The sequence below is a fragment of the Capricornis sumatraensis genome, chromosome 8 (assembly GCF_032405125.1).
Source record: "Capricornis sumatraensis isolate serow.1 chromosome 8, serow.2, whole genome shotgun sequence".
Classification (NCBI taxonomy): Eukaryota; Metazoa; Chordata; class Mammalia; order Artiodactyla; family Bovidae; genus Capricornis; species Capricornis sumatraensis.
In genome coordinates this window covers 111,690,983-111,712,250 of record NC_091076.1, presented here as the reverse complement: position 1 = coordinate 111,712,250, position 21,268 = coordinate 111,690,983, and the positions used below count along the sequence as shown (strand labels likewise).

The 21,268-nt window shown below is 52.0% G+C and overlaps 1 protein-coding gene across 1 annotated transcript in view; it reads left to right on the top strand.

Moving 5' to 3' along the window:
• Nucleotides 1-21,268, top strand: part of CEP112 (centrosomal protein 112) — a 312,648-nt gene that overhangs the window by 271,824 nt on the left and 19,556 nt on the right. Inside the window, exon 24 of the mRNA XM_068977099.1 lies at nt 15,406-15,495. Within this exon, the coding sequence (XP_068833200.1) occupies nt 15,406-15,495 (90 nt within the window). The remainder of the gene's footprint in view (nt 1-15,405; nt 15,496-21,268) is intronic.

Here is a 21,268-nt window from a genome sequence, read left to right as displayed (position 1 = left end):
CAGCAGACGGGAACACACACTGTTAGTTCATGTCCACACCAAGGGCCAGTAATCACCACGTCCGTGGTAAACATCTTAGGCATTCTACAGAAGCTCCTTCTCCTAAGAAAGAATACTGTAAAATATCTGGTTTTTTTGTTGACTTTTTTACACTTCAGTCAGTTGGGTTATCACAACCCAAACAAAATTAGATGTAGCTATCAGTAAAAATGTTATATATTTACACCGTGGGGAGGGATATGAAAATACATGTGTGTGCGTCCACCTGCATTTAAACATGTGGGAGATGGAGATGGGGGAGGAGGAGGGGCGGGGGAGCGGCTGAGAGAGACGTTGCAGCTGGGTGAGGCGGTCTGGGCCCAGCTCTCATTTTCACTGTTGAAAACTGGAGCTCAAAGGGACATGTTCCCTTGGGGAGAATCAGAGCCTCTTTGGAGAAGACAAGGTAGAAGACGGTTGCATAGTTTACGTGAAGCGTGCATCCAAGGTTTGGAGAACTGCCGCCGGAAGGCTCCTGTCCAAGCGTGGCTGAGGAGCCCTGGGCCCCCGCGAGCAGTGGCCGTCGTCAGAGGGAGGTGACTTAGTGCGGTGTCCCCAGCTCCCTGGGGGCGGCCAAGGGAAGAAGGAAAGTAACTGACTTGGAGGAAAGAACAGCTCCCAGAGAACCCGAGCAGGAGCAACGGACCGCATTCATGACGTGTGTGCATTTTGCCGTCACCTGGGAAAGCATTTTGTTAGGAGCCGGTGTGGAGCGCAGCAATGCCGCATAGCACTCAAAATAACTTCTAAATTGTTCTTTAGACAGTATAGGTTTTCCTTAAGTGGCTATATTTAGATTTGCTTATGTTTTTGTTTCTAAAGTTAATATAATTTGTATCCTCTGCAGATTTGGGCTTGTGCTCCCCAAAATACAGACAGCAATTTCCGAAGGCTGTGTAACAATGTCAGTCACATCAGCAGGTTCTGTCTGCGCACCCTGCCAGCCTCGACCACGACCATCTGCTGCAGGCCCCCTCCACTCCCACCTCCCTCTGCGAGTTTCCGAGAGCCACCAGGACACACGGGCCGTGTGTCACCTGCCTGCCTTGCTGTAAAGCTGGGAAACCAGAGGAGACGCAGGCAACGGGAGCGTGGCTGGCAGGAGGAGGCCCGGCGCAGCCCGGGCTGTCGGCGCGTGCGGCTGCGCGCCCGGGCGCATCTCCGGGGCTGTTGTGCCGCGTCTGCTCCCCGAGTATCCATGCCCAGCTCTCAGCTCTGCCTGGCACAGAGGCACCAGCTCTGCTCCAGTCGGGGCGCACAGCCCCGAGCCCCTCTAGCCTTTGCTTCTGAATTCCCCTGTGTGCCCACCTGCCCAGAGGACACTCACTCACTTCTCATCCCAAGGGAAGGTTAGAGCAGGTCAGACAGCGCCAGCCAGCACGCTCTCTAGCACTGTTTTGGTCACTATTTACACTTGCTGCAGAGAAAGCAGGAGGCTTTTTTTGCTGCAGGCCCAGAGCTTGGCACGGCAGAAATTACATGCTTTTCTGGGCTTTGCTGGTCAGATGGAAGCGGGTGGCCTCGTTTTCATATTCTTTTCCAGTGTGAGTCATCACAGGGTATGGAACACGGGTCCCTGTGCTATACAGTAGGTCCTTGTCAACCATCTGTTTCACATACAGTAGTGTTCATCTGTTACATAGAATAATACATACCTTCTAATCTCAAACTCCCAATTCATTCCCCCCCCCCCACTTTCCCCTTTGGTAACCATACATTTGTTTTCTATGTCTGTGGGTCTATTTATGGTTTCTATATAAATGTATTCGTATCATTTTTTTTAGATTCCACATGTGAGCAATCATGTATGTGTCTGTCTTCCTCTGTCTGGCTCACTTCACTTAGTGTGATAATCTCTAGGTCCGTGCCTGCTGCTGAGACTGGCACCATTTCATCCTTTTTTATACTGAGAAATAATCCACTGTGCGTAGGTACCCCATCTTTACCCGTCTATCCGCGGGCACGCAGGTTGGTGCCATGCTTTGGCTATCATAAACAATGTGGCGATGAAATCGGGAGGCATATCTTTCCAAGTTGTTATTTCATTTTATTCAGATAAATACCCAGAAGTGGAATCACTGAATTGTATGGTGGTCCGAGTTTTAACTTTTTGAAGAATCTTTATACTTTTTTCCATAACGGCTGCACCAGTCTATATTCCCATCAGCAGCACTGGGTGGGAGGCGGTCCCCTTTTCTCCACATCCTCACTAACATCTGTCATTTTTTGTCGTTTTGATAATTGCCATTCTGACAAATGTGAAGTGGTGTCTCACTGTGGTTTTGGTGTGCGTTTCCGTATCGATCAGTCGTGTTGAGCATCCTCGCACGTGTGCTGGCCGTCTGAATGTCTTCTTTGGAGAAATGTCTGTTCAGGTCCTGTGTCCATTCTTTAATCAGGTTGTACAAGTTGCTAAGCTGTACCAGTTCTTTACGCTTACATCTTTCAGATAATAACCTCTCACTGGACGTGTGATTTGCAGGCATCTTCTCCCATTTTCCAGGCTGTCTTTCCATCTCGTTGACAGCTTCCTTTCTTGTGCAGAAGCGTTTTAGTTTGCTGTGGTACCATTTGTTTTCTTTTGCTTTTGTTCCCCTTGTCCGAGGAGACTGGTCCAAACAAGTATTGCTAAGACGAGTATCGAAGAGCTTGCCGCCGGTTTTCTTCTAAGAGGTTTCCCTGCGAGGATGTCCTGAGTCCGCTTTGAGCTGACTTCTGTATGTGGTGTAAGACAGCGGTCCAGCTCCCGTCCTCTGCATGTGGCTGTCCAGCTGTCCCAACAGCACTTACTGAAGAGACTGTTTTTCCTCCATTGTAGATTCTTGCCTCCTTGTCATGGATTAATCGATCATATGTGGGTGGGTTTATTCCCTTGTTTATTTTTATTCCCATACTTTATTTTGGGGGGCTCCAAAATCACTGCAGATGGTGACTGCAGCCATGAAATTAAAAGACGCTTATTCCTTGGAAGAAAAGCTAAGAACAACCTAGATAGCATATTAAAGAGCAGAGACATTCCTTTGCCAACAAAGGTCCACCTAGTCAAAGCTATGGTTTTTCCAGTAGTCATGTATGGATGTGAGAGTTGGACTATAAAGAAAGCTGAGTGCCAAAGAATTGATGCTTTTGAACTGTGGTGTTGGAGAAGACCCTTGAGAGTCCCAAGGAGATCCAACCAGTCCATCCTAAAGAAAATCAGTCCTGAATATTCATTGGAAGGACTGTTGCTGAAGCTGAAGCTCCAGTACTTTGGCCACCGGATGCGAAGAGCTGACTCATTGGAAAAGACCCTGACGCTGGGCAAGATTGAAGGTGAGAGGAGAAGGGGACGACAGAGGATGAGACGGCTGGATGGCATCACCGACTCGATGGATGTGAGTCTGGGTGAACTCCGGGAGTTGGTGATGGACAGGGAGGCCTGGCGTGCTGCAGCCCAGGGGGTCGCAGAGAGTCGGACGCGCCCGAGCGACTGCGCTGAGCTTGTCCCTGTGTGTTTGCCTTTGCAAAAGCTGCCTCTTCAGCAGACAGTCCCCTCCCTCACCCTTGCCTGTCAGAGCCGTTACTGTTGCTCAAGGTTTCCCCAAATGCCACTTCCTCCCGGAAGACTGTCCTGATCACCGTGTGCTTTTCCTTCGCGTCATTTAATTGTATGTGGACTTTTTTTAGGGTTTATTATCAAAGTTTGCAGATATACCCAAAAGCCAAGTACAGAGCTACGAACCCCATCATGTCCATCGTGCAGTTTCAACTGTTATCAGAAATGGGCCATGTGTGTCTCACACTTTCTCCTTTTCATCCTTGGCTAAAATAACTTAGAGCGCATTTCAGACGTCATGTCATTTTATCCTCCGTATTCCAGAAGGCCTCTCAGAAAACACGGGCACCATCTCACACAGCCAGAGTGCCAACATCATACCCAAGAAAATTAACAGCAGTCTTTGTAGTATCATCTAACACGTGCTTCATAATTAGGCAGGCCCCGTTTTCCTGAAATGTCCATTTAAAGTTGATTTGTCTGAATCAAGATCCAAACGAAATAGGAGCATCGTGTCTGCATGTTGTGTCTTGCTTCTGTCTGTCTGCAACAGACCCTCCTTGCTCTCTGCTCCACCCTGGCGACCCCCTGCAGACGCCCAGGGCCTGGCTGCGGAGCCTCCCGCCTTCTGCGCTTACCTGCTGGCTTCCCCGCGGTGTCGCTGGGCTTCTTCCTGCCTCCTTTTCGTTGCCCTTTGTTCTCTCAGTTGGACACTTAAGACATCACTGAACCCCCTGCTTTTTGTCCTGACCACATACCTTCTATGACGGTCTAAGCACCTTCAAGGGGTGAGGCCGTGGCTTCACTCCACACTGGGATTCCTGGGTGATATCTGATCCACACTGGGATTCCTGGAGGAGGTCTGATCCACACTTGGCTTCCTGGATGATGTCTGACACATTGTTTGTATTTTTAAAATACCATTCGGTTGATTTATCTAGAATGAGTTTTCTCCCTCTTGTAAAATGTGAGCTGGAGATATATATACTCAATGCCAAGATATTTATATTAGGAACTGAGTTGCCAGAGAATTCTCAATAAGGTAAGTACCCATTTCTACTTTGCACTGAAAGAATTAGAGCCAGACATAAATGGGCACATTTTTATAACTGAAGATGCTTACGGTTTGGAGCGTAAGCACTTAACATCTGCAGCAATGAAGCAGGTGAAATCTCCCGGTCTCTTGCGTGGACTCCAGGTGCGCACCGAAGTGGTGTCAGAAACCAGCGGCGTTGTGCATTCAGCAGTGAAAACCAGCTCACTAATCATTTTTCTGATCTAAGAATTTAATTTTGCTCAGTAGTTCAGAAATCAAGCTGAAAGTCTGACAGTACAGACACTCTCATGTGTGTGCTTTGTTGCTGATAACTAACTGCAATCCGAGCCTTAATAACCAAAAGGGAGTGGGAGGAACTTCAAAGGTTGCGTGATAAATGCTTTTGACAATGCGTCAGCTGAACATTAAACAGGATCTTTGCAAATCCTCTCATTCTAAGTGGTTTAAACAGAAAGTTTTAAACTTCTTCCTTCATGAGTATTGGCCCCAGATAGCACAGTACCCCGAGGTTGAAAAGGGAAAGAAAGCGACTTTATCTGGAGAATATCATCCCGTGCCTCCGTGAGCGGGGGTCCCGGAGGGCCTCACCTGAGGGTCCTGCCTCCACGTCTCAGGCGTTCGCTGCCTCCTCACTGAGCGATGTGCCAAGGTGGCGGCGGAGTGACTGGTCTCCGACCCGACGTGACCGCGCTCTCAGCAGAACGGAGGCGGAGCAGCCCCCGGCCGCGGTGCCCCCGGCTGTGGCTCCGCAGAGGTCTCGAGAGGGGAGCGCTCTGGGTCCGCCCAAGGCCGGGGTGAGGCCCGGAGCTGGGCAGGCGGGAAGGGGTGGCGGGCGGGGGTCGCGTTTCAGGGACAAGACACGAATCGAGGGACGTCCCTCCCCACGCGTGTCCGTCCCGCGGCTGCGGTGGCAAAGCGCCTGACCCAGCGGGGCCGGCGCTCTCAGCCCGGATGAGGCTCCCGAGGAGAGCCCCCCGCAGCAAAGCCTGAGAGTGGCTCAGTGTCTTCATAGATGGATCAGAGTGGAAGGAAGCATAGCGGGCTGTCTGAATCCGCGGACCTTCTGACAGGACCCGATCCGGGACCTTCTCTTGTGGACCAGTTCCGGCAGGTGTTCCGATAGTGGTGACCGGCCCCGCCAGCAGGGACCCTGGGGTGGCTTCTCTCGAGACACCAAGGCGGGGCGCCCCTCGGGCCGGGGACAGGAGGGGCCTGAGTGAACGGCGGGCACTTGCTCCACGCGCAGCAAGAGGGGACGCAGTGGTGTGGTTCAAGGCGGGAAAGGGAATCTGGAATTTCAGCAGGGAGACCCCAGCTGGTTTCAGTGAAAAGCCACCTGTCCTCTGTAAAACCGGCTCATGTTGCCAGTCACTGCCATTGCCTTCGTGAGTGCTCACTCACTCAGCCGTGTCCAGGTCTCCGCGACCCCACGGACTGCAGCCGGCCAGGCTCCGCTGCCCATGGGATTCTCCAGGCGAAGAATGCGGGAGTGGGGTGCCACGCCCTCCCCAGGGGCTCCTCCTGAGCCAGGGAGTGATCCAGAGTCTCTCGTGTCTCCTGCACCGCAGGCAGAATCTTTACCACCGCGCCACCTGGGAGTTACCAGAGCAGCAACGTCTGGCCAAGCGTTCCAGAGAGCGCTTTAGAAACGTGGCTAGGCAGGCTCCCCTCGTGATGCTCACAGCCTAAGATGAAGGGGAGACGTCAGGCGGGTCATGGTTCATGAACGTGTTCTCAGGCAGGGAACATGACAGGAATATGACTTCGGGGTTAACAGAGGAGAAATGCATGGCTTGTTTTGGGGCCAGAACGATGCTGCAGGCTCACGCCGACCTCCCGTGTGAACGGGTGCCATGCAAGGAACTAAACACTTAGACCAGTGACTCCTGGGTGCTCCCCTCCCTGGGTTCCGGCAGGAGGACGGTCTCTGTTCTGTAGACTGATCGCAGTGTAAGTGGTTGTCACGCCGGCCGAAAGAGGGAGTTCCTCTGAGATCCTGAAACGTCCTAGCCTGGTTCCTGAACTTGGTCCTGGATTTCTACCCGCCGAGATAGGAACGTGTTCACAAGTGACGCTGTCTGGAGGGACAGAGTGGGCAATGTGCTTTGAATTTCCTGAGCAGAAATGTGCCGGCTGCTCCCAGAGGAAACGTGGGTGAGGTCAGGACGGGCTCTGTGCTGCCGGGGAACGTTAATGAGGTGTGTTGGGGGATTCCAGCTTCCTTAGATCATCAAAGTCTTGGGATAACATGATTTCTTTTCCTGGAACCTCCATGGAGACCAGGAAACACTAACTCTTTTAAAAGTGCAGTTTTAAGACTTTTAAAGGAAGTCATTTAAGAATTTTAAAAGCCAGAAAATAGATGAGAGAGAGAGAAAAGGAGGCTAGTGAGAACTGGGATCCTTTGACGGAGTGCTGCTCTCGCTTCCTGTATTGGCCGCGATGCTTTTTGCCTTTCAAGTTGAACCAGTGGCCTAATAAGCACTGCAACAACAGCCTCAGACCAAAGAGCAAGCTCTCATCCACGAGGTTTGTTGCAACAGCTGAAGAGTTTTCACCCGGAGGGAACTTGGCCTCATGTGAAGAATATCCCACGTATTGGGTTAAAACTCCTTTTCTTCATACAATATCCCAAGAGCCTGAATTATGAGGGTTAAAGAAATGAGAAAAAAAAGTTACTTGCATGGAATGTGAAAAAATTAAAAGCTGAATGTGTATGCGGCTGCTTAGTGGCTCCGCAGTGTTGGATTCTTTGCAGCCCCACAGACTAGGCCTCCAGGCTCCTCTGTCCATGGGATTTCCCAGGCAAGAATGCTGAAGTGGGCCGCCATTTCCTTCTCCAGGGGATCTTTGCAATTTAGGGATCGAACCCGTCTCTTGTGTCTCCTGCATTGGCAAGCAGATTCTTTACCAATGAACCAACAGGGAAACCCAAAAAACCTGACTGCAAGCCTTAAAGAATACTGTATTGTGTTTTGAATACATGAGTGGCCTTGGCACTAACTGTGGTCTGTTTCAGTAACTAGATCTGTAGTACAAACCTGTTCTCGGTTCTGCAGAACCACTGATAAGACTTCTTTATGGTTTTGTTATTCATTCTGAGTAGTTCTGAAGCAATCACTTTAAAAGAGATCTTGACTGGCATTTCAGGCAAAGAAGGCTTGCCACTTTCCTTAGTAGATTTAGCCCATTAAAAAAAAAAAAGTGGCCGGTGTAAATAGGCGGTGAGACCACCCAGGACACACTCCACTCTCCGCTCTGATGTTAACCCCGGCTCGTCTCCCCGTCTCGGGGACAGGACATGTCTCCTTGCTGGATCCCAGATGTTTAAGATGTGAAAAAAGGAAAAATAAGTACAAATCTGACACCAACATGATGAGATTTTGTAGTTTTACGTAATTATCCCTTAACGTTCAGTTAGCAGTAGTACAGAGGAAAATATTTGCTGTTTCTGCATCAATTTTCCTCTCAAAGCCCGCTCATCACAAATGTTGTCGGCACCATTGGTAAACTGAAGTCTCCGTACATTAGACAAGTGTGGGTGTTGTTACAAAGGCAGTGAGGTTTCATGGAGCGCTCTCGTTCTCTCGCTGTTATAATCTATCTCTTCACCAAGTCACAGGTCAGGTGTCCTCTCTGTCTAATGGATAAACCAGTCAGTGGACAGATACTTTGTGAGACAAACTTTCAAGTCATATTACAGGTTTTAAATAGAAAACAGACCAGCATCATGTTTTGGAACCCTGGAATCCTACCGCATGTGTCTCAATAAAAGCAGAAATAAGCCTTCCCATCCAGTCACCTTCTCCTTAGCTCAGAATCTGGGCACCCCGGTCGTCTTCCAAAATGCACACAGTGTGGGAAGTGCTGCCCCATCCCTCCTGCCGGTGGAGGACGCGTGAATCATGCTTCTTCTGAAGTAAAATAGTGAATTCAAACCTCAGGAAAGGAAGGATATGGTGACTTCGTATGTCTTAAGTAGAAAAAGCTTTAAGCATTCCTTTTCCTCTTTATCATGGAACCTCTCAGAGACACGCGTGCGGAGGCCAGCGAGCAGCCCCCCACCGCCCGCTTCACCTCCCTCCGCAGGGCTGACCTCTCCGGGGCCGAGCCTTCCTGCCAAGCTCTGCTTCGCTCCGTGCTCGTCTCCTCGCCGCGCGGAGTTGCTGCTGCCGAGGCCCCCTCCGCGCCTCGCCCAGCTCCTCGATTCCCCACCGCTGACTTAACCCAAAGTCCCCCGCTGTATGTTTAACGGGACGGGCCGTCCGCCACGGTCTTTCGTGCTCACATCTGCTGCAGTCCCTGTAAACGGGAGAAGGCCGTGCCACTCAAGGTGCGGCCCCCAGACGACGCGATCTGTGAGCCAGAGCTCGGGGAGGAGCCGGTTAGCCTCGCCCCTCGGCGGTCGGCAGGCCGGGGAGACGTGCCGGCAGCCTTAGGACGACTGACGAGGCCGGACACAGGCGTTTGCCGAGGCGGAATGCACGGAACGAGGCAGAAGGTGCTCAGGACACGCTGCGCCTCCGGGAGTGGGAGCCGGCTCACGGCCTGTGGGACGTGGGACTCAGGAGCAGGGTGATGTCTGTGTTTCTGGTTCTGCCTCCGTTTGCCAGTGGATGTTTACACGTTTCTCACAGCCCAGGGTCTCGGTGAAGATGGGAAGCTGGCGAGTTTGGGATCGTATTGTCTAGTGAGAGCCTGCGGGCCAGGTGTCCTGGGGTGAGAGAGCGGTTTGCAGCTTGGCCGGGCGGCCTTCTGGGCCGGGGCAGTGAGGCTGCAGCTCGGATGCCACTGGACGCCCACCCCGCCCCACTCCGGATGAGGGCCTGGCGGAGTCTGGCCAGACCCAAGGTCAGAAACCTCTCTAAAGACCTGTGCTGATCTGAGGCCAAGCGCTTCTGGACACCCTTCACCCTGAGGACACTGGGGTTGTGGCTTTTGTGTCCCCGCAGCCCAGAATCCCTCCTTTCCAGGGAAATTTTCCTTTATTACATAACTTTTTAAGCACTTCTTATGCAAATGGACTTGCGTTTCATGTGTCCATTATTAAAAAGCGTGTATCTGCCATCATTTTGTGTTTGTTTACCTGACTCAGAGCTCGGAGGGACACTTGGGTTTTCAGGAAGACCACAGAAGCTGTAATGTGTGGCTAAAGTTGAGCAGCTGACTTTGAAGCCTGTTTATAAGTTTTAATAAAATAGCACTGACTCTGGTCCTCGTTTTCCCCTAAACAAACAGCAGAGCCCTGGGACGCTGACGGGTGCCTCCTCCAGAAACACGAGCTGCCTGGCTTCTCCCTGCCTGAGGAGTCCGTGGCCTGTGGACCTTTTACACTCTAACGTGCTCGATTTCCATATTTTAAACAACAAGTCAGATTATCCTATAGCCCACTCCCTTTCGCCAAGTCTGGTCTCCGCTCGTTGTTCTCATATAGCTGCAGGTTTTCTTCTGGAAAAGGCCATTCTTTGTTGGCGGTCCACACAGAGCTCTGGGAGAGTCAGCCATGGGTGGAGCCTGCTGCCAGCCCCTCCCCTGGCGCCTAGAGGTAGGTCTCATTGGGAGAGCCGCCCTTCAGTCACGAGGCCAGCGCACGCAGCAGAGGTGAGCGGCACGTGTGCAGGACACGCAGCATGGCCGTTCAAGTGCGCCTTTGTTTTAGGGTTTTGACCCAATGATGGACATTCCATTCTTCGATGATCTTGGGCTTCTCTCAGGAATAAAGTAAAAGTTGTATTCATAGGTGTGTGTCAAACGTCAGACTGTGAGGCTTTCCAGTGAAGACGCCACAGCTGAGAAGAAAGGTCCCCACTGGTGCTTACTCAGTAGTTGTCACGCTCAGAGAGGCCTGTGTCCATTCTGGGGGCGAACAGCTCGTGACCTAAGAATTTTTTAGAATATGAGATCAGGAACAGCTGTCAGTATAAACTGTCATTTTCCTTTCATCTGATGCATTTTAACTTTTTGGAAAGTGGAATATTACTCGGTTACTCTTCAGCTTTTTAAACTGATTTTTATTAGGTAATAAAAGGAATTTCTAGCCATACCGCTTGCTCTGATTAGCCCTAGAAACATCACGTGAACCCTTTAGTTAACTATGAGCAAACTGAAAAGCGGAGCCGTTTGAAAAGCCAACGTAACTGCCCTTCTGTTTTGATAGCATTGCTGAGACACGGTGGGTTAGCAATCTCTTCTTCGCTGTGTGAAGGCGGAGAAAGGACAGGGGCGGCACTGTCCCCTGTCCTCGCAGGGACGCTCTGGTCAGACCCCCTGGACTCGTTTCCTCCTCCGCCACCTCCAGCACCGCGATCCCCCCGGCCTCTGGCCTCCTCGCCCTCTGCCTCCTCCTAGTGTGGGCGTCAATAACCTCAGATATGCAGATGACACCAACCCTATGGCAGAAAGTGAAGAGGAACTAAAGAGCCTCTTGATGAAAGTGAAAGAGGAGAGCGAAAAAGGTGGCTCAAAGCTCAACATTCAGAAAATGAAGATCATGGCATCTGGTCCCATCACTTCATGGGAAATAGATGGCGAAACAGTGGAAACAGTGGCTGACTTTATTTTGGGGGGCTCCAAAATCACTGCAGATGGTGATTGCAGCCATGAAATTAAAAGATGCTTACTCCTTGGAAGAAAAGTTATGACCAACCTAGATAGCATATTCAAAAGCAGAGACATTACTTTGCCGACTAAGGTCTGTCTAGTCAAGGCTATGGTTTTTCCAGTGGTCATGTATGGATGTGAGAGTTGGACTGTGAAGAAGCTGAGTGCCGAAGAATGGATGCTTTTGAACTGTGGTGCTGGAGAAGACTCTTGAGAGTCCCTTGGACTGCAAGGAGATCCAACCAGTTCATTCTGAAGGAGATCAGCCCTGGGATTTCTTTGGAAGGAATGATGCTAAAGCTGAAACTCCAGTACTTTGGCCACCTCATGTGAAGAGTTGACTCATTGGAAAAGACTCTGATGCTGGGACGGATTGGGGGCAGGAGGAGAAGGGGACGACAGAGGATGAGATGGTTGGATGGCATCACTGACTCGATGAACGTGAGTCTGAGTGAACTCCGGGAGTTGGTGATGGACAGGGAGGCCTGGCGTGCTGCGATTCGTGGGGTCACAAGGAGTTGGACACGACTGAGCGACTGAAATGAACTGAACTGAACTGAGTGTGGGCATCACGCAGGGTCAGGCTTTGACCTCCGCTCCTTTCATAATTCCCCACCACAGTATCCTCGTCTGCATGGGCCTGAGCCCCGGAGCCCCACCCCCGGCCCGGAACCCCACTTAGATCCCTCCCCCTGCTCAGGCCCCGCCCCTACTCAGGCCCCTCCCCCCACTCAGTCCCCTCCCCGGCTTAGACCCCTCCCCTACTCAGGCCCCGCCCCCTGGCCAAGCCCCGCCCCACGTGACGGCCCCCAGGAAGGCCCCGCAGCCCCTTGAACTCTTGTCAAGGAGTCTCCACTGTGGTGCTGGGACACTACTGGTTCCACCTGCTCCCTCGTGAAAGGCAGGGACAGGAGGAAGGACGAAGGGGCTGAGAGACGGGGGTGGGGACGGGGACCCTCGAGGGGGCCGTGCCCGGGGCTCTGCGGGGGAAGGGCAGGGTAGAGGTGAGACTGCGGGGGTGACAGTTTTCTGCTTGAAAGACAAAGGAGATGCGCATCTCCTGTATTTTTTTTCTGTAAAATAAACCAAGAAACAAAAGAGTGTAGTTTTTTATTGTGGCAGAAACCAGACAATATGTCATTACAAATAATAATGTCATACGTATACAGGTTTCAGGTGTGTATATAGAGAACTTTGAAAGGTACACTTGCACATTCTGTATCTTGAGAAACTTGATAACCATTCAGTCACTGTGCTGTGTTGAGGACAGTTGGAAGACCCCATGGTTAAAGTAATTTCCTTGGGGAAACAGTTGAGGTGTGTTAGCTCCTACCCAAGCGTGGGCCCGGTGCTGGCATGCACCAGGCCTGGCTCCAGGCTGGAAACGTGACAGGGAGAGTGCCCTGGGCTGCAGAGGTCCAGAGCCCCTTGAGCCCCAGACAGGTCACAGCCCTGCAGTGTCCAGGCTTTGCTCCTGGGACAGGTCAGTGAGGTTACACCAAGAGCAGAGCAGCTTCCAGGCAAAGGCGGGAAGACAGGGGCCACGGGTGAAGGGCCGTGGGGAGAAGCGCCAACGCTGAACTCGGGGAGGGTCGGTGTGTCGTGGTCCCAGCCTGGGGCCTTACTTCTGGCCTGCGGATGGACCTGGGGGGCTCTCTCCCCTCTGTGGGTCTCGGTTCAGTCCTCCCTAACGTGGGTGAGAGACTGCCTGCTGCACAGGATTGCCAGGAGGCTGAAAAATAAAGTCCATGCAGGCGACAGTGGCGCATGGTCATTGATCATGGCCACGAAACCTGCAGGACACGGAGGCTCCCCCAGCCCAGGGTGGTCAGAGCCTGGAGAGCCGGGTCCCTGAGGACCCCGGTCGGGAGTCTGAGCCACATCTCGGGGGTGCTGTGGTGGTGTCTGAGCATTGCAGCAGGGGGACGACGTGGTTGGATCTGGGGGCGTGAGGTCACTCTGACTGCGGTGTGAGGAGGGAGAGCAGGAGAGAGCAGGGCAGAAAGCACGCCAGTCTCTTCCAGCCCCATGTTCACTCCTCTCCTCAATTAGGCCGTAAGAGACGCCAACAAGATCCTATGCACTGGTACAAAATCATCAAAAGAAAAAAATTGCTACTTGGTCAAAAAGCATAGGAACAACTGCATTCATCCTTCTGGAAACAGCCCACAATACAATCATTAATACAAACAAAAATAGAGTTTGAAGCTCATTGTCAGGCTTGGCTGAAGGGTGGATTTTATATTCCAGTATAACATCAAAAAGCCCCTAAAGCTTCTGCCCTCATTCTCCTTCTCTCCTCGGTCTAACCATTTCACTCTCTCTAAGCGTTCTGTTTCTCCACCTTCGGCTGTGCTGGGCGCTCGCTGCTGTGCGCACGCTTTCTCTGGGTGTGGAGACGGGGGCCGCTCTCCGGCGCCTGCTCGGGCTTCTCCTTGCAGAGCCTGGGCGCCAGCAGCTGTGTGCACTGGTCATCGTCCCACGGCACCTGGCATCTCCCTGGACCAGGGATTGAACCACGAGCCCTGCACTGGCTGGCGGATTCTCAACTACTGCGCCACCAGGGAAGTCCCCCTTATTCTCTCTTTTTTTTTCCTTCTTATGGTATTTTAAATAGAGGTTCTTAGCCTGGGGTTCATCCATGGACAGGCTTCAGGCAGCACGTGGACCCCCCTGAAACTAGAAGCACATGATAAGCACTTTTCTCCACATGGGGAGTGGCCACGTAGCATTCACCAGATGCCCCAGTGAATCTAGACCGCTGGAAAAAGGCCAAGAGCCAGGGGCTCTGTCTCCGTGGAGAGAAGGCTGGAGTTGCACTGCTGGGACTGTCGCTGGGCGGGGACTGAGTCGTGTTGCCCGGACCGCGGCTCTTTCCCTGCCCCAGCATCTCAGTCGGGATGGCCCGTGCGTCCCGCTCCTCCACCCCAGGCCAAGCCCCGGACCTCCCGCAATGCCGCTCCCGCCCTCGCCTCCCTCCTGCTCCAGCCACGACCCCAGAGTCATGTCTCCTTATCTTTCACTCTGCATCCACGTCTCAGGGCTGCGACCCGGGTCCTCGAGTGGACTGGGGCCCTGACACCGCCCCGGTCCAGCCCCCAGCATTCTTTCCCGTGTGTCTCAGCAGCCTGGACCCTGCTTCTCTGCTTCGCTGGACCCCTCCTCAGTCTAATCTTTGCAGCGGCTGAAGCGACCCTCCTAACCCAGGGGCCCCCTTCGCTGCACTGTTTTGCTTCTGCGCTCGTCACTGACATGTATTATATACTCACTGTTTGCATACTGTGTGTCGCCCGGTGTAATGGAAGCTGGTGAGAGCAGGGAGTTGTTTCGTCTGTTTTCTTTCACTGCTTCATTTGAAGGACCTATCACAGCTCTTAACCCAGAGCAGAAGCCCGGGCGTCTACCATGAATGAATTTTATTTTGAGAATTCATTCAGCATCTTCCCGTCCCATCCCTTGCGCTCTGCTCGCCATCATTCCCCGTGTATTGTATCTGTCATCACATGGGATTGTTCAAATGGATCCTGTTTCTTTTCTAGTTCACCTCTTTACTTAAAATAGTAATTGATACAGCGTTCTTTATTGAACCTTGTCGTTCCGGGGTTCCCCCAGAGCAACCTGAATGGCTACTTGGCAACCGAAAGAGTTCCCCTCTGTCTGCTTCTTACGGGTTCTTCAAATTCGGTGCTGTCCTCAGTGGCTTAATGAAGAAATGCCTTTAAGGTCGCCATGACTTACTCAGATTACCATAGCACAATGCTGAAAAGCGTCGTGCTGGTCCAGTATCGCAGTTCCTGTGGACGCAGCCCGGTTCAGCGTGTAAGGGCGCCTCACAGGGGTACTGGTCGAACTACTTTAATTAGCAGTCGTTTTACGCTTCATCACATGCTTGTGCATCTGTGCTGGGAACAGAGGAGATATTTTTATAAGATGAATGGACATCTGCTAATGTGTCTGTTTTGTAAGTTTGGAATTTTTAACACTAGTATTGCTAAAGTAGGAAACATCTGGGCCCAATGCTGAAAGGCTGGGCTTTTTTCTGCCTGAACTGTTTGAAACAACTGTAATAGACTCGAGATCTGAGGCCGTTTTGACACCAGTTTAGGTGGTAATTTTTAGCACCCTCAAGGGTGCTAATTTTTAATATTTTTGTATTTGTCTTACGCCATTTCAGGCTTTACAAGAAGAACTGGAAAACCGCTCGAAACAAGTGCGAGCCATGGAGAAGAAGCTGCAGCGTAAGGAGCTGGAGTCCCAGGAGCAGGTACTCGCCCACGTGGCCGGTTCGCTGGTGGACTTTCTCCAGGCCCAGGGGCTCGGGGATGGTGGTGGTCCTGTGTCCGCTGGGATGCTGCGCCTCGAGTGGCAGAATGCTCGGGCTCTGCAGCCCGTGGACAGCCACGGGGCCTGTCACCTGCAGTCTGCGAGCGGCAGCCCTGCCGCTGGCTCCGCTCCCCTCATTCCCGCGTCTCTGTGTCCCGTGCTGGTTTCATCCTAAACCAGCTCGACGGCAGCCACAGTTCCCAGCATCCTGGGCAGGCCTGGGGACACCCAGAGGCCCAGGGGGCTGCTTATGTCTGGGGTCCTGTTCTGAGCAGTGAGGGCACCTTTCCCAGGAGTAACCCCACCCCCAAGGCCACTCTTCTCATCTCATTGGCCAGAACAGGTCACATGCTAGCTGAGACCATCCAATCCCTGGTGAGAGGACAGAGGGGTCAAACTGGCCTGGACCAATCAGGGTCCACCTGGCGGGGATGGAATTACAGGAGGGAGGGCAACCTGGACCCGGAGAAGGGGACGCCCGTGTTGGGGATGTAGCCGACAGGGTCTGCTTGTTAGGATAAAGGGACACCATCGTACTTAGAGACACGAATCATGCTTTCTCTTGAATTTTAATTTTCTCCTCCTTTCTTCCATTATGTTCATGAAACAAATCTAGTATAACCAGGATGATCCCGCTATGACAGTAGCTAATGACCTATTTTATTTTCAAATGAAAGGGTCTTTTTCATCCAAGTCTTTTAAATTTTACTAATTTTAAACTAAAAAGCCGACAGAGTATCAATACATATCAGAAGTCGTAATGAAACTTTTAATAAATGCTTCGCCCTCGGCCTTAATGTGCAGCATTGCTGGTACCCTTCTCAGCACCACCAACGTGTGGGACAGAACCTGCCGTGGGTGTCAGCAGACACTTATGCGCTGCTGTTTCCTATGATCCATTCAGCACAGGAATGCCGGGCCGGTCATCTTGACTTTGTGAAGAGTAGCCTGACGTAAGGCAAATGGGGAGACTTGCATCACCTCTGGAGTTGTTGGCAAACAAGACCCCCAGGTCATGCGCGTAGCCGTGTCCGACTCTTGCTGCCCCATGGACTGTCCTCAGGCTACTCTGTCCATGGGATTTCCCAGATGAGAATCCCGGAGTGTGTAGCCATTTCCTTCTCCAGGAGATCTTCCCCACCCTGCAGTTGAACCCTCGTCTCCGGCACCGGCGGTGGATTCTTTGCCGCTGAGCCAGCAGGGGAGCCTGTCCCCCAGGTGGGGGACTGCAGAGAGTGGCAGGTGTGAGTATCTGATTGATGCTGCATAGTCACATTAATACCGGATGGACTTGACCTCCCGGAATTCATTCCCAATGTCTAATGCTCACCTGGCCTCATATGTGCGTTGTGGGCGTGGCGTGGGCGTCTATGTCATGTCTGTGTAGGATATGTCTTGTATAGGGTCCATGCTGGACAGGCAATAGGACCGCAAAATACGATTCTAGGATGAAAAATGAGTTGTAACTGTATTTCCCCGAGGCCTGCGAGATGAGAGACACTGCACGAGAAACGGTGCGCGACCTAGTTCGTTTATCCTGATAATCACCATGTGAGGCCAGCATTACGCTCCCGTTCCCCCGCTGGTGCACTGCAGCTCAGAGAGGCTCAGTGACTTGCCCAAGGTCACCCAGCTGCAAAATAGGACGGGTGGGGTCACACCCTGACACCTTTGCGCCTGTCATGCCAGTTTTTAAGTTACAGCATTTCTAGTTTAGAAATTGACACAGCAGTGACAGGGAAAGTTTATTAAGGCTGGTAGGGAAAAACCACCCCCCCAGAGAGCTGGAACGGGCAGTTAGCTCCCTGTGGCTGGAGAGCAGAGCCAGCGCGGCCGCAGGTAAAAGCCCACCCCAGGGGCAGCGTGGCCTTGAGGGGGCTGGCCCAGGTCCCACTGTCGCTGAGGTCAGCGGGGCCCCCACCCCGGCTGCCTGGTGTGTCTGGAACTAGGAGAAGATGACAAGCCTCTTAAGAGCAGGAAGCGTGTTCCCTGAAGGACCAGGCCTCCTCCAGTTTGTGATAAAATATGACTCAAGGTAAAACTCTGTTGACATCACTCTGATTCATGGCAGGACTTCACACAGAAACCTCATAATAGACGGAGAGTAGGGAAATTAAGAAATCCCAGATGAGCAGCAGGGAAGGTTCAGGAACCACTTCAGTCCTATTTTATTGACTGCTTTTTGATCATCAAAGTTGCTTTCATCTTTGTAGTGACAATAGGCTTCTAGACTGTTTCTTACACTAATTCCTGATAGCTTCTATTGGGCTCCAGTTTACCAAAGAAACGTCAGGAAATACCCCTGGGTAAAGCTGAATATTTCCTAATCTTTGCAGCCACGAAATGCTGGGTTCTTTCCACAAGATCCTAGGGTGTAGCTTAGCAATTGTTTCAGTAGAACTGAAGAGCAAATCGTGGCACTCCTTCAGTTCATCTATGTTTAATCTGATTTAACTTCTATTTTATCTGAATCTGACCTTTCCTTTCGTGGCACTAATAGCAGTAGTCAAAAACAATTAGAAGTGTCGTAACTTACAGTCTTCAGGGTCTCATTATGTGTGTGCTCACTGAGGGTATTTAAGGGTATTTAAAGTGTCAAAATTGTTTGCGATTTTCTGTTTTGCATGTCAAAGCAATTGCAAAGGAGCAGGAGCCAACCTGACATCAGCCAACCAACCAAAACGTGTGCAGAGCAGCCTCTTGAAACTTTTCTTCTCTTTCTTTTCAACCAAATATTATTATCCTGATACTAGCTGCATAAGGAGTCAAAACTGAAACTGGCAGAATTGCAAAGGATAATTTCCTGGGCGTCTTTTTTTAACCTGCTTTAAAAAATTTTTTAACTGTTTCTGTTTTTCATTTAAGAAAAATTCCTGTGTTTTAATTCTTTAAAAAAAAAAAAAAAACTGAATGAGGCATTCTGAAAGGTGTAGTTTCTACTTAAACACGGAAAGCCGCTTCTCCTCCAGTCTTGATGGCTGGCGCTTCAGCTGCCCCGCGCCCACCTTGCCGGCATCGGCCTCTCCTCCAGCTCCTCACCCTCGGCAGGTCGGTCCCTGAGTGCCCAGGAACCTGTGGCTACAGAGGGTTAGTTTGCCCCTTAAGTGGCATCAGGATAACACCAGTGTAACTAGAAAAGACCAATTTTCTGTCTAAGCCAGCCTGACAGAAACAGGTGGTTGTTGCTGTTGTTTAAGTCGCAAAGTTGTGTCCAACTCTCTGCACCCCCATGTACTGTAGCCAGCCGGGCTCCTCTGTCTATGGAATTTCTCAGGCAAGAATACTGGAGTGGACAGAAACATATCTTTCCTTTAACGCATAAATAAGGAAGTAACAAGCTGGAATCAAGATTTCCAGTGGAAACAGCAACAGCCTCAGATATGCAGATGGTACCAATTTAACGGCAGAAAGCAAAGAGGAACTACAAAGCTTCTGATGAAGGTGAAAGAGGAGGGTGAAAAGCTGGCTTAAAACTCGACATTCAGAAAACGAAGATCGTGGCCTCCGGTCCCATCCCTTCGTGGCAGATAGGCGGGGAAACAGTGGAAACAGTGACAGACTTTATTTTCTTGGGCTCCAAAATCCCTGCAGATGGTGACTGCAGCCATGAAATTAAAACATGCGTGCTGCTTGGAAGAAAGCCTATGACAAACCTAGATAGCATAGTCGAAAGCAGAGACTTCACTTTGCTGACAAAGGTCTGTATAGTCGAAATGGTTTTTCCTGTGATCATGTATGGATGTGAGAGTTGGACTATAAAGAAGCTGAGTGCTGAAGAATTGATGCTTTTGAACTGTGGTGTTGGAGAAGACTCTTGAGAGTCCCTAGGACTGCAAGGAGATCCAACCAGTCCATTCTGAAGGAGATCAGCCCTGGGTGTTCTTTGGAAGGAATGATGCTGAAGGTGAAACTCCAGTACTTTGGCCACCTCATGCGAAGCATTGACTCATTGGAAAAGACTCTGATGCTGGGAGGGATTGGGGGCAGGAGGAGAAGGGGGTGACAGAGGATGGGATGGTTGGATGGCATCACTGACTCGATGGGCGTGAATTTGAGCAAACCCCAGGGGAAAGTGAAGGACAAGGCTGCCTGGTGTGCTGCGGTCCATGGGGTCACAGAGAGCCGGACACGACTTAGTGACTGAACAACAGCAACAGGAAGGTGGTTTTAAAGCCCTCATCCCCTCCGGACCAGGAGTCAACGGTACCTGACTCCCGATAAGATCTGAGCAAGCGTCCTAGAGTTCCGACAGCGGAGGGGAGGCCGGGGCTCCGAGCAGACCTCGCTGTGTGAGGAGACTGAGTCCTCGGGGAGCCCGTGGCCTCCTGTGACAGAAGCGGGCCGCCCACCCCGGGGCCATCGTCCATCGGACTGAGCACACTGCGAACTGAGTCTGTGCTGGGGTCACTCAGGCTCAGCCTGCGCACAACCAAGTCTCCTTTTGGGGAACAACAGGGTCTCATTATTCACAGCGAGACCAGGTGATCTGCAAGCCTTTGCCAAAGTAATTCAGTAAATTATGGAAAAGAAGGGAAGAAAAGAATTAGTCTAAAATTTTACTAGTGTTCTTAAGACTGCAAAGCCAGGGTGTGTTTATCACGGGGGCGCTACACAACGCCAGCCTCGGACCTCAAACATAACGTAGACAATGCCATACGCGTGACGAAGCCCCTGCTTTGAACCAGGTATTTTAAGCCTCAAACGTGTGAACCTGGACCACTCAGGTTCCCAGAAGATTCTTTTAAATAAGTCAGTGAGAACTAGTACCTGGAGATCCAGTCAAAAAGATGCGACGCCGTGCTTTCCACAAAGGATCGTCCTTTCTTTGCTGCACGCGTCACTCCTGGGCAGCGTGAGGTGCTGGCCCGTGACGGGCACTGAGAAGCAGCCTGGATGTGCGGGTCCTCCTCCGCCCTCGAGGGGCTCCCAGTGCGGTCGAGCGGAGGCGGCGTGGGGTGCAGGCTCCAGGCTGGGGTTTGATGACGTGCTTTTCCTCTTAAGGGGCTGGGAGGCTCAGGTCCATGAGGCGGGAGGTTGCCACCCTGGCCTTGCCCGCCATCTCCGCGACCGCAGGGGAGGCTCCCTCAGGGCAGGGCCTCCGGAGCCCGTGGCCAGGTCCTTAGCTCAGACCCCAGGCCGCCCGAAGACCTCGCCAGTTCTCTGGCTGGCGTGTTTCAGCAGCTGGCCGGTCTCGTTCCTCTCAGGTGTGTCCAGGCCCTGAGGTCTAGACTGTGCGTAGACTGTCCTGAAGTGTGTCGTGAAGCACTGGGCACGGTCCTCCGTTCAGTCCCAGCCTCACAGCAGGCAAGGCCCAGACTCCTCGGTTCATCCAGGATGGAGCCCGCTGAGCCTAGTGGCCAGTCTCGGGGCTGATCATGTGCTTCTGGGGCGGGGACGGGGGAGGTCCTGAGACCCCCATTAAGGCCTGGGGGGAGGGACCAGGCGAGGCTTCAGGATGAGCACGGCCTGCGGGGGAGGGTCCACCCGGATCACGACGGGTCACGTGGCCTGTCTGGGCCCTAACTGGCCTGGACATCAGGCTCCTAGAAGGTCAGTAGCCACACCTTCCCACGGGGCCCGTGTGGACATCATGGCAGGATGCGTGAGAAACACGTCAGGACCCAGGGAATGCGGATGGAGCACGTGTGGTTACAAGTCTTCACCCAGGAGAAGGGCCCGTGTGGCAGGGTCCGCAGAAGTAAAGACACCGGTCA